A 13708-nucleotide genomic window follows, 5' to 3' on the forward strand; every position below is an offset into this window, starting at 1 on the left:
TTGTTCTTACTAGCTCTGTATCACTATTAGATAATGAGCACTAGCTTAAGAGAGAGCTTTTTCTTACTTTCTCTTTCTCTTCTTTTCTTCTCTTTCTTCTCTAGTCTATATTATTATTATCAAGATAAGTGAACCCTTCAAGCACTGCTTTATATGGAAGGCAGGCTTGTAGAAGATCTCTAATAATTAGAAGAATTAAAAATAACTTTATCCAGACATTCTGCATACTTGATCTTGTGACTACAAGTTAATGAGTTCACTCTTAATTGTATCTTTACTTTATGTGATTATGAAGTTTTGTCTTTGTGTAAAGTTTAATTTGCAGAGAGACTGATGCTTGCTAGAAGTTTCTGTAGATTTACAGTCTTTCTTCTCTCTCTCTTGCAAGTTATTACCACTCTTCTCTCTTGAGAGAATCTTCATCTCTCTTTTTGTGAAAGAAGTTGGGCCTTCAGTAAGTAGTCTTGAGAATTTGGAAAGTATTCATGACTGATAGTTCTAGAGCATTATTACTTCTTCCTCTCCCTCTTCTTTACCAGTTGTTACTGCTTCTCTCTTACCAGCTCAAGCTGTAAGTACTTCTTGTAAGCTGGTATTGGTTCACATGCTGATGAAGTTAGGGTTCTGCTCTGTCTTCTCTCTCTACAGTTGTTGCTGCTCCAGCTCTGACTAGAAATGTAAGTATTCTCTATCACATTTCAGTTTACAGCTAATCTTCTCTAGATTGTTGTTGCTGTTCCCCCTGCTCTGGCAGAGTTTGTGGGTGTCATGATTTCACAGAGTGCTTGAAATTGTCCAGTATTCCCTTCTGTAAGACTGACAATAGTGGTTCCAGATCATCTTCATTCAAATACTGCCAGTCACTGCTTTTACTAGTGCTTTGCAGGTCAATCCAGTGATTCTTCCAGATCTCTCACCCCATACTGGGGCACAAGCTTTATCTGCTTACAAAAGAGCATGGTATTACAAGCCTATTCAAAAATCTGTACTTATTACTGGTTTGAATAATCTAAACCAGTTGACTGTCCATACCCAGCTCTATAAAAGTATTCTCATGACTTGAGGTGGAGTTCAGCTGTCATCAGAACAGAAGTGCTCCACCTGCAAGAGAGCTCAGCAAGACTATAGTAATATAGTCTTTACAGAGTGCATCTCTGCAGACTTGAGTCAAAAATATAATAACTATCTATATTATAGACATCTTGCTTGCTCTTTCCAGTAGTAAGATTATAGATAGTTGTTACAGATCTTTACAGAAGAAAGCTGGAGACTCTTATATAGTTCTTAGCTTAGTTTTTTCTTCTTTTAAGATCAATTTAATTTGATTCAGTTCAGCTTGACTATATCTTTTCTCTTTCTAACTTATTTTCTAGCTCTACTACCTCCATTCATCTCTTTCACAAACCAGGCTTGTCCAGATTTCTACTATAGAATTATTGGAGTAGCTTTCTCAGTGAATGGACATTGCTTGTGGAAACCCATATCTTGTTCTTCTCATTATTATAATCTTCTTAATGTACTCTGTACTACAGCTTGTGATTCTCTCTCTTTGAGTCAATTATCTTGCAGATCTGATACTTTTTTTTATTCTTGTTTGTCTTGTGAACTTTATGATGAGATGAGCTATCAATTTCTTTGTGGGTCTTGTACTTGTGGAGCAGAAATACATGAAAAATATCATGAGTTTACAGACCTGAAGGCAGCTTCAGTCTGTAGACTTGTGAGTCTATCTTCTTTATAATTCTACAAGGCTCATGCCTCAACAAATCCAATTTTTGTTAGGCTGTATGATCTTGATATTATGAAGGTCAAGCTACATCTTGTCTTCCATCTGAAAAGTCTTTATAGTGTATTTTTGATTATAGTACTTCTTCTGGTAGACTTGTGTCTTTGTAAGTGATTTCTTGATTTTCTTGTAGAGCAATCTTATTGTCTTCATCTGATTCTTTGAATTCTTGCACACATAATTATACTTCTCAGAGTTCAACAGATCTGTTTACAAATTCAATCTATATATCAGCTGAAAAGATAATTTCTGTGTGGAGACCTGCTGTAAGTTATTGTACATGAACTCTGCCTTTGGCAATCACATCATCCAGTTATCTTGATTATAACTGATATAGCTTTGCAGATACTGCTCTAGCATACTATTCAGTCTCTCAGTTTGACTATTAGTTTACAGATGAAATACCATGCTCATTACTCTTGCAATCTTCAAGATGTGAGTCAAATCATCTTAAAATTCACTTGTGAACAGAGATTCTTAATCTGTTACTATGCTTGCAGGTAATCTGTACAATCTCACTATCTTACAAATAAAGAGATGAGCTAATTTTTCTGATGTCAGTAGAGATAAAGTGAGCCATCTTTATAAGCTAGTTCACTACAACCAGAATACAGTCAAACTGTACCTTCTTAAAATTCAGACTTACAGAAAGATCTGTAATAATATTCATACTAATAAATTCTCAAGAGTAATTCAGAATTAGTAAGAGTAATAGTTCTTCTTGAAGTTTTTTGTAAACTCTTCTTGAGTTCTGGCAGATCTTACAGGCTTTGCAATACTTCTTCACCAGTTCTCTTATTCTTAACTAAAAGTATTTGCAAGCTATAAGCTTATACATTCTTGCTGTAGCAAAATACTCTGCAAGAGATAAATCATGATGATGTTTGATCAGCTCTATTCACAAGATCTTATTCTGAGAAATGTACATGCAACTATTTTTATAGAGAATACCTCTCTTCTTTTTCCACATTACAAATTTCTTCATGCTTATCTTAATGTCTTTGTGGACTTTAGCTGTATAGTCATTACTTTGCAGTAGGTTTAGCAATAATGCTAACAGGTTAGAGCTGCTCTTTTTATAAGAATTCTTCTTGTGAACCAGTTCTTTAGTCTTCTGAACCTGCATTGTAATATTTTTTACTTTGCACATGTCTTTCAAGACAATCTTTGCAAGTAGTTTCTTGATTACAACTTAAAGCTTTGTGAAGATAAGTTATATATTCTCATCTTCTCTCTTTTCTCTCTGATTGGAAGAAACTTGAGCTGTCAGTCCCAACTTTTCTGTAGTTTCTTGCTCCTTCACAAGCATTACTCTCAGTTAATTTGCAGTTTTATGACTCTCTGTATCATCTAGACCAGTCTTCTTAACATAATTAGATCTTTATAAGAATTCATCTGCCAGATTCTTGGTTTCTTTCATATGGTTAACTGTGAACCAAAAGACTGTCAGTCTTTGTGTCCAGCAGACCTATCTTTATAAGAGGTCTTGAGCAGTCTGAAAATAGTGCAAGCTATCATGATCTGTAAGAACTTGAACTGGTGTTTGTAAGTCCTTTAACCAGCAGCACTAATATCTAAATAACTCCACAATCACAAGCAGTTCTTGATTATAAATGTCATAATTCATCTCTACAGATTGCATCTTCTGTAAATAAAACTCAACTGGAACCCAAATACCATTCTTTGCCAGCTGTAATAGAATATCACATACTGTAAAGCCAGATGCATCTGTTTCCAGTCTGGTCTTCCATTTCATATTAAAATAGTGAACTATAACAGCTTCTGCAAACACTCTTTTTAGATCTATAAAGACTTTACAATCTTCTTCAGTCATAAAAGTGTTGATCTCTCTTCTCATCTCTCTTCACATACATCTGCTTAGCTTTGCTTCTTCTCTCTTTAGAAGAGCAGTCAGGCTGCAGACTATCTTAGAGAATCTTGAGATGAAGCATCTGTAAAAGTTTGTAAATTCTAAGAAGATCTGGATCTTCTTCTTACTGGTTAGCTCTGGCCAGTCAAGAATAGTGTTCATGTGGCTCTTCTTTATAAGAACACCCTCTGGTGTTATGATATATGCAAGATAGCCTGCATTCTTGAGTACCTTAAGTATCAATTTCACATGCTTCTCATGATCTTTCTCACAAGCTGAGTACACAACCACATTATCAAGATAGATCACTGTAAACACATTCAGATATTCACTAAGTGCCTTTGCAATATACAATTGGAAGACTGCCAGTGCATTCACAAGTTTAAAAAATACTACCAAGTACTCAAATAGCTTCTGTAGAGTTTAAAATACAATCTTTCACTCATTTTCTTCATAAATTCTCAATCTATAGTAGGCATTCTTGACATCCAACTGAGTAAATATTACAGCTCCCACAAGCTTATACAACACATCTTCAATCAGTGATAGAGAATATCTATTCTTGACTATTTTTGAATTCAGATCACAATAGTTTACACACATTCTTAGTCTGCCATTCTTCTTGAACACAAACAGAATAGATGCTCTCACAGATAACTTGAAAGAGTGAATGAACTCATAAATTAGAGTACTGCTCAGATATTCACAAAGAGTCTCTTGTTCAGCTTGCAAAAGTCTGTATGTTCTTTCAAATTCTGGCTACTTCTCCAGCTCAAGATCTATAACCAAATCATCTTTACAGTATGGTGGCAGCTCTCAAGCCCTCTTGTCACTAAACACTTCTGTAAGTTTGCAGTAGACTTCTGGTATCTGGAAATCTAGATCTGCTGTCACCATCTGTTCTGATTTACAGAAAGTCATTATATAGATGAGCTTCTCTCTCTCCACTAGCTTCAAGAGATTAACTAGTTTAATCTTTGTGAGCAGGTCATAATATACAGTTTGAAACTCTAGTCTTAGTTCTCTAAAATACATCTTGAGATTGTGTTACTGCAGCCAGCTCAAATTCACTAGTATCTTATCTTTTATGTTTGTGATCATTACTTGTTTATAGAATAACTACCAGTTTTCCTGAGAGTTACAGACTTTAAAGAATATATTTGCAATCTCTTTCACAAGAGTAACATTCTCATAATCTATAGCAGTTTCAATCTTTATAGGCATCTTGTGCACCTCTAGCACTAGCTTTATAGCCAATTGTGAACTAATTACTAGAGATTGATAACTCAAGTCTATTAGTGCTGATCAGATGATACTTCTGTCAGTTAGATTTTGTATATCTAGAATAATGGAGAAGAGAGCAAGAAGACTTTTCTTGAACAACTTTATTATATTAATTCTATCTACTTGCAGCCCTCTAATTTCCTATTTACTACTCTTCTTTTTGGAACAGTCTTTTACAAGATGCTTCTTTTGGCCACACTCAAAGCACTTTTCTTCTTTTCTTAAAGCTTCACAATTCTTGATAAGATCTTTTCCCATCTTCTGAGCAGATCTCTGGAGTTGACTTCTCTTATCTGTTTACAGTCTTGAGTCATCAGTCTTTATATCTTCACAAGTACTTTCAACAGAATTAACAGACTTCACATGCAAGACATTCTTTTCAAGAGCTGCTGTAATACTTGGTCAGAGTTAGGTAGTCAGTGCTACTATCTTATCAATATTATCTGGTATTTCCAGCTGTTCATTCAGTTTAGCTTACATGAGCTTATTCAAGTTTTCTATATATAGGTTCTTCTTCATTTTTTTAAAGCTTTCAAATTCTTCACCAATTTCTGTCACAAGGTCTAGAAATCATTAGCAGTAGGCTTGATCAGTTTCATCCAAACTCTTGCAAAGATTGAAGATTGCTTGCCAAGAGTTTCACATGTAATTTACTGAATCTTCTAGCCTCACACATAGAAATTTCTTGAGATCATTCCAGTTATTTTTTAATAGATTATTTTCACAGTAAATCTTCTGGAGATCTTTTTCAATGTAATCAAGTTCTGTGAAAGTGTATACAAGAGTTTCCTCATCATTCAATTTGCTTGTGTTGCAAGTGAATTCAATACTGAAGATGAACTGCTGATATTTTGTATAGAAGCCAGTCTGATAGAGCTTCATGTATTATAGTGATCTCAAGACTGACAGACACTTCATAAGTGTTGAGTTGAAGATAATTATATCAAGAGATTTACTTTACAAGTACTTTTGGATAATTTGAAGAGTGTTTAACTTTTCTTGCCATTTCATCATTCTCTTTAGTAGTTTGATTTTCTTGTGAAGTTGTTGGATTTCATCTCTTAATACTAAGATAGACTCTCTCTCTGAGGTCACAATACTAGTTTTGGTTTCATTTACAGTTAAGAGAGCTGAGGTGGTTTCAAGATTTGTTATCTTCTTATAAACTTGGATTTGTTCTTTAGGTAGGTTTTCTGCTGATGTCTCAGATTTGTGAGCTTCAGGAGGTTGGCTTCTTTGTGTTAATACTATTATCAGGTGTCATTAAAGAAAAGTGGCAAAATATGAGGATTGTACATGTAGATCAGCATGACAATGAATCTATAGAAGAAATTGTACATGAAAAAGAGTACATGAGATAAAAGATCTGGTATTAGCAACTATGTATAACTTGTAGACAAGATTGCCACTGGCTCCTAACAAGAGGTTCACACAGTGGCAGCCTTTTATGTGTGCTTGCAAGCATGTGACTTAGTGTCTCACAAGAACACATGTACTTCCAACAGCTCACAAGCTGAGGTCCTGGGCCCTTGCAGGTGTTATTTGTCTGTATAAGGGGTTCACAGGCAAATTCTTACAGCTAGTGAGAGCTGAACAGAATCTTTCAACAACTAAAACTGTTTCTAAGAGATCTTATAAAACAGATTCTGAAGATGAAAATCAAATTCCATCCTCTAAAAAAAAGATTGAAGTTAGACCACTATTTATTAATTTATGTTAAATAAAACTTTTAATACTTCTTCAAAATTGACTTTTCTTCAGAATAATGTTGGAAGAAATGAGAAATCAATGCATACATGTCTTGATATTGGATTTGAAAAGAAAGTTGATTATATTTTATTTCAGAAGCCATGGATGAGCTCAGATAATCATTTTACAGTCTCTTATAATGCATATTACTGCATTCTTCCTGAAAAAAAAGATTTAAGATCTAAAGTAGTTTTTTTGCTAGAAAACAGTCCAGATACCAACCCTGCTTAAGATCTGATATATGCTCTAGTAATGATCTTCTAGTGAGAGATATTAAAGATAAATATAATCAGTTTGAAACCATTCAACTGATAAATATCTATAATAAAAAAGATCTAAAGGACAACTCAAATCTCTGGATTATTGAAAGAGAACTAGTAAATATCTTAGTCTTTCAACTTTTTATTGTTACTAGAGATATGAATGCTCATCACTCATGGTGGAATTTAAATATAGTCAATTTAGTTAGAGCTAAAGCACTAGTAAAATAGCTTGAAATGAATAATATGAATTTGATAAATAAGATAGACAAAGAAACTTTCTTCAGACCAAATCTATCATTTAAATCAATTATAGATTTGACCTTTTTCTTTACCAACTTAACCCAAAAGTTATATGAGTGGTGGATTGATGAAGCTCTTTACTCTGGCTCTGATCATGAAATTATTCAGTTTAGTATTGAACTAAATACTGAAAATCTTGTTGAAAATCCACTTTATTCAAATCAATATAACTTCAGAAAGCTAATTGGGATGAAGTGAATAAATCTCTTCTTCAAAATTTAGATAAAAAAGAGTTTCAATGGAATTTAATAGAAAACACTCCATCAGAACTTGAACTAGAAGCAATTAAATTAAGAAATCTAATTCAAGTCTCTATTGAAAAACACATTCTCAAAAAGAGAATAACTAAAAGATCCAAATCTTGGTAGAATAATAAGCTAAAAGTCAAGAGAAAAGCCATGATAAAGGCTTTTAGAGATCTGAAGAATAAGCAAGTTAGCCTAGAATTTTTTCAACAAATTAGAAATGACTACTTTAATGCTATTAAAAAGGCAAAGTCATCATGTTGAAATGAATTTCTTGAAAATGCTCAAGAAAAAGAGATTTTTAAAGCATATAAATATACTAAAGAAAAATAAGTAGAAAAATCTTCAATTCTAGAATTTTCAGATTCTGAAAATAAAATAGAAAATAAAGCTATTTCATTTAAAGAAAAGTGCAATGCTTTTATAAAAACTCTTTTTAAAGAACCATCAAGTTATCTATCAATAGATTGGAATGAATATCATGAAAATCAAGATTAAAATTAGCCTAGTCTTCAAGAAATAGAGATCAAAAACTCTATATTTTCAGGTCTATAACTAGTGCACCTGGTCCAGATGGTATATCTTTTCTTATACTACAAAAAATCTATCCAGTACTTAAAGATAGATTATTCAAGCTATACTCTACACTATTTGAAAAGAGGTACCATCCTGAAATCTGGAGAGAAGCTACTGGAGTTATTCTAAAAAAGTTAAATAGAAAAGCTTCAATACTAAAATCTTACAGAATTATCTCTCTTCTTAACTGTTTCGGAAAAGTGATAGAAAGAGTTATTACTTCTAGACTTTCTTATTAAGTTTTCCAAAATAAACTATTAAATATTGATCAGTTTGAAGAAAAGAAGTAATGCTCTGCTATAGATACTGTAATAAGTTTGGTACATGATATTCAACTTGCAAAAGCTAATAAATTAATAGCTTCAGCTTTTTTTATTGATATAAAAGAAGCATTTGACTATATTTCATTAAATAGACTTTTAAAAATCTTCTCTGATTTGCAACTACCTAAATCACTAGCTATATAAACTTTTTACTTTATGCAAACTAGAAAAATTCAACTAGTTTTTGATGGTGAGAAACAACAAGAAAAGATATCTATAAATATTAGAATTTCTTAGGGTTCACCTCTGTCTCCAATACTATTCTCTATATATACTATATTTCTCTTCAAGAATGATAAAGATTTAGATCTTAAAGATATCAGAATCTCTAGTGATATAGATAATACTGAACTTGTTGTCTTCTCTTTTTCAATAGAAAAAAACTGCTCTAAATTAGATAAAACTTTGCAAGCAATGTCTAATAGACAAGAGTCTCATGTAGTTCAGTTTGATATGGAAAAAAATGAGCTAATTTGCTTTACAAAGTCATTTAGTGAAGAAAACTCAATTAAACTACATGATTAAGTTTTCAAACCAAAAAAGCTAGTGAGATGGTTAGATATCTGGCTTGACAATACTTTTACTTTTAAGAAACATGTTGAAATCAAGATATCAGCTGCTGAGAGAGTTCTCAATCAAATAATTAAACTTTCAAATACTGAAAAAGATCTTACATTTCAAGTTATGAGACAACTTTATATAGCTTGTATTACCTCAGTAGCTGATTATAATGTTCAAATCTGGTGAAAGAATCAAGAAAATCTTCTTAATAAGTATGAAAAACTTCAGAACTCTGCTTTAAGAAAGATTCTAGAAGCTTTTAAAACTTTTCCAATCTATGCTATAGAGATTGAAGCTGCTATTTCTTCTGCCAAAGTAAGATTTAATAGACTATGCAGAAACTATGCTTTTAAACTATTAAAAATGCTAAAAAAATATACAATCAGAGAAAGAGTATCTTCTAGCTTTCCACCTTACAATAATGGTGTTGATCTTGATTAAGAAAGGTTTTTAAATTGAAATCAATCAGAGTTAAATAATAAATATGTTGAACAAACATCAAATAAAAGAAAGAAAAGAAAAATCAATAAATAAAAAAAGTATTCAAATCAACTTTTCAGAGTTTGTTCAATGATTTTAAACATGTTATCTTTTCTAAAAACAGAGAAAATCAAAGCAAAATAGAATGCACCTTGATCTGAAAATCTAGCTGATTTAATAGATATTCAAATTGAAGAATCAGATAAGAAAACAGCTAAATATAGTCATATAAATAAAATTAAAAATCTAGACAATAGATCTTTAATTCTCTATTCAGATGAATGAAAAGCTGAAGAAAATCAATATGCTGGTGCTGGTGTATACAATCTACAAGATAATATTAGATTTTCATGGAATCTAGGCAAACATCTTGAAGTCTGTGATGCAGAACTCTTTGCTATAGATAAAGTATTTAAATTAGCAAGTTCTATCTCTCAATCTCAATCAAGATCAATATCAGATATCTGGGTGTTTTCTGATAGCCAAGCTGCTATTCAGAGACTCTTGAATCAAGATCTTAATTCTGGCTTATATTATCTACAGTTTATAAGAAAAACTGCTAAGTATATTAAAAACCAGCAAATTAATATACATCTTCATTGGGTTCCTGCATCTGTAAATATACATCAAAATGAAGAAGGTGATCTAGTAGCAAAAAGAGCTACAGAATTAAATCAAGTTTGTTTAGAGAGATACATATCTCTTACTTATATTAAGAGACAAATTAAAGAACAAGCAATAATAGAGTGATATGAAGATCTTTTTAATAGAGAAAAGTCTACAAATCACTACTTTTAATTCAAGATAAAACCCAGAGAGAAAGCTTCCACTCTTTCTATATCTAAAAAGATATGGTCAACTATTTGTCAATTGAAGCTTGGTTATAAATATTTCAGATCTTATCTAGTAAGATTATCTGATTACTCTTTCAACTTATGCTCTCTCTGCAATTATATTGAAAATTCAAAGCATTTATTAGTAGACTACTCAGCTTATCAAACTGAAAGAAGAAAAATTTAACAAGAACTTGGTATTCACCAACTATCTTTAAATTTTATTTTTGAAACTAAATTAGGTCTAAGATGGCTAGTTTTATATCTGAAATGTACTGGAATAGCTACTAGACAGTGGCTTTCTCAAATTTGTTAATCTTTTTTTCTTAATTTACATCACACTGCTACAAGAACTTTTGCTTTCTTGAAATTAATTTTATATACTATCTGTTATTTAACTTTTGTGGAGAGAGAACATCTTATATTGCCTTGAAATATTCTGAATTCTCTTTTTTTTACAGTTTCTATAATGTACATTAATTAAATCCTAACAGATTAGCTGCTAGGTAGTCTTCATAGTCACTGACTGCATAAGACTATAATGAATAATAATAATAATAATAATAATTCATGATTTTATCTGATCTTTCAAGTTATTTACAGAAGCATCTATCTTGTTCATATTCAAAAAGAACAGCAGACTAAGAATATGTGTAGATTATTACAATTTAAATTTAAAAAAAGTCAAGAATAGGTATTCTCTATTACTGATTGAAGATATATTATATAAGCTTACAGAAGCTGCAGTATTCACTTAGTTAAATGTCAAAAATATCTATTATAGATTAAGAATTTGCAAAGAGAATAAGTGAAAGACTGCATTTCAGACTTTACAAAAGTTATTTAAGTACTTAATAGTGCTTTTTGAACTTGCAAACACACCAGCAGCTTTCCAATTCTATATCACAAAGATATTTAGCAAATATCTAAATGTGTTCACAGTGGTCTATCTTCATAATATGATTGTGTACTCAGCTTGTAAGAAAGATTATGAGAAGTATATGAAATTAATACTTAAGATACTTAAAAATACAGATCTTTATTACAAGCTGATAAAGTGTAAGTTTAATACTTGTAAGATTAACTATCTTGAGTATATTATAATATCAGAAAAGTACTATAGAAATAATCCAGTTTATTAAATCATACTGGAAGTCAAGGCCAGAACAGAAATATATAACTGAACTCTTACAGACATATACTTATAAAGCTGGACATAATACAAGTTAACACACTCAACAAGAAAGAAAAAGAACAGAGAAAGAAAGAGAAATTATACTTTTATTATACTAAGTCTGAATACTAAGCAAAGCAGTACAAAATAAAGAAGACAGATTAAAGAGATAAGAAACTCAGAGCAATCTTAAAAGAAAATAAAGAAGACTCTAATACTAAATAATATCTCTAAGCAACAACTCAGAAAGAGTAAATTAAAGAAGAACTTCAACAGTAGTTCAGAAAGATATTTAAAGAGTAAATTATAAAAACTTATCTGAAGCTACTCCAGTAGCTGGAGAACAAATCAAAGTATTAAAATAAGCTAGATGACAAAAGATGGAAGTTATGCAAAGAATTATGTATGAGAATGAGAAGCAAATCAAGTAATAATTAAGAGATTCAACCACTCAACTGTAAATATCACTACAAACAGAAAATAAATGAAATTCAGAATTCAAAGCACAAGAAACATACTCAATATCTGATCTACAGATGTTTATGCAAGCTTCACCAGAAATAACAAGAAGAGTTTGAACAATAAACATGAGTTACAGAAGACTTCATATATTACAGAAACTATAATTATAATATTAAGAATTACCAGCATTACAGATGTAACACTGAGAAAGAAGAATGAAAAATACCAGATCCACAGAATATCTTATATATAAGATATCCAGAACACACCAGAATTTATTAAAGCTTTTGTCACAATAATAATTGCTCTATTTATAAAGATAAAAAAAATGATAGATATTATTTATAACTACTGAAGAAGCTGTAAGTAATCCAGAAACATAATAATAGTAGTAACAAAGAATATTAATTAAGTAAAGAACAGACAAATATACTAAATCTGAAGAAAGAATTAAGTTAGAAAATACTAGAGTTTAAGAAATACAAGAAAGATATCATGAAGAAACTCAGTCTTATAAAAAGTATAATACTTGAAGAGAGAAAATACTCAATAGCAAGAATATTATAAATTTAAGATAATTAATTACACTGGACCACATGTGAAGAAGAAAATGAATTACTAGTAATAATAATATGTAGCCAGCACTGAAATGAAAAATAAAGAGAGATAGAAGAACTGAATCATCTATATTATAATGAATTTGAATACAAATGCTAATACAAATTTCATAAAGACAAAAATTTTTAAAAGATAATGAGATTTCTGCATGATTTAGAAGAATATGAAAACTGCACAGAATACAGAGATAACTAATATATATAAAAAATACATAAGAAATAATGTACTGACAAAGACAATTATAAGATACATAAATAGATACTTAAGATAACTCTTGTTGATTCAGAAAATAAGCAGACTGCCATAAATAAGAGTCTGTAAGCAGTATAAATAGACAAGCAAAATTATTAGCTATCAATAAACAAATCTGTTATCTTAGAGTTACAGCAATCTTACTCAAATCAAAGTATGTAATAATCTTAGTGAACTTAGAAGTAACCAGACTATTTATTAACAGAAAATTCACTAAACAAGCTGGTATTGTAAAGTGAATGAAGAAATATCTCTATCAGTTATCAGAACTGGAAGAAGAAACTCTTGATAGAGTTAAAGAGAAAACATACTTTATCAGAATAAGAATAGAACAATATTACAAGAAAGTACATTTTGAAGTGACAAATCTAGAGAACTATAATATAGTCTTGAGATACTCTGATTGAAACAGCATAATCTAGAAATTAACTAACAAGAAGAAAAAATTAAACTAACAAATTATAGATGCTTTCTCAAATCAGTATACCATGATTGAAGACCTACATTTAGAAATAACTTAGGCAAGACACTAGCCATAATAAGTCAGATTAAACAAAAGATACCACATGAAGAATAATTAATTAATATAGAAGAAATCCATAGAAATTTAATCTATAATAACAAAGCAGATCAAGTTATAAAGAATCTCAACAACTCAGCACAGCTGTAAGTACAAAAGAATAATCAGAATAAAAAGATTAAGAAAACTCTACCAGAAGAATTCTGGGAATACATTAATATATTCAGAAACAGAAATCAGAACAACAGTTTATCAAAACACAAACTCTGAAACTATAAGATAAAACTATAAAAAGAAAAATAATCAGCAAAACTATCAATATACAGATTGAATAAGAAAGAATCAGCTGAAGTGAAGAAATATATTAAAAACAATCTCAAGAAAAATTATATCAGAAAGTCAATATTATCAG

At 30.6% G+C, this 13708-nt stretch overlaps 1 protein-coding gene across 1 annotated transcript; it reads left to right on the forward strand.

The window, feature by feature from the left end:
- Window positions 1-250: 250 nt before the first annotated feature.
- Window positions 251-1063, forward strand: CIMG_10877 (uncharacterized protein; the record flags this gene model as incomplete). Its single annotated transcript, XM_012358932.1, has 6 exons — window positions 251-254; window positions 357-454; window positions 503-571; window positions 621-677; window positions 724-759; window positions 836-1063. 6 exons carry the CDS (start codon window positions 251-253, stop codon window positions 1061-1063), a joined length of 492 nt encoding a protein of 163 aa, XP_012214355.1.
- Window positions 1064-13708: the final 12645 nt, after the last annotated feature.

Source organism: Coccidioides immitis, assembly GCF_000149335.2.
Source record: "Coccidioides immitis RS genomic scaffold supercont3.1, whole genome shotgun sequence".
In the NCBI taxonomy this organism is placed as follows: Eukaryota; Fungi; Ascomycota; class Eurotiomycetes; order Onygenales; family Onygenaceae; genus Coccidioides; species Coccidioides immitis.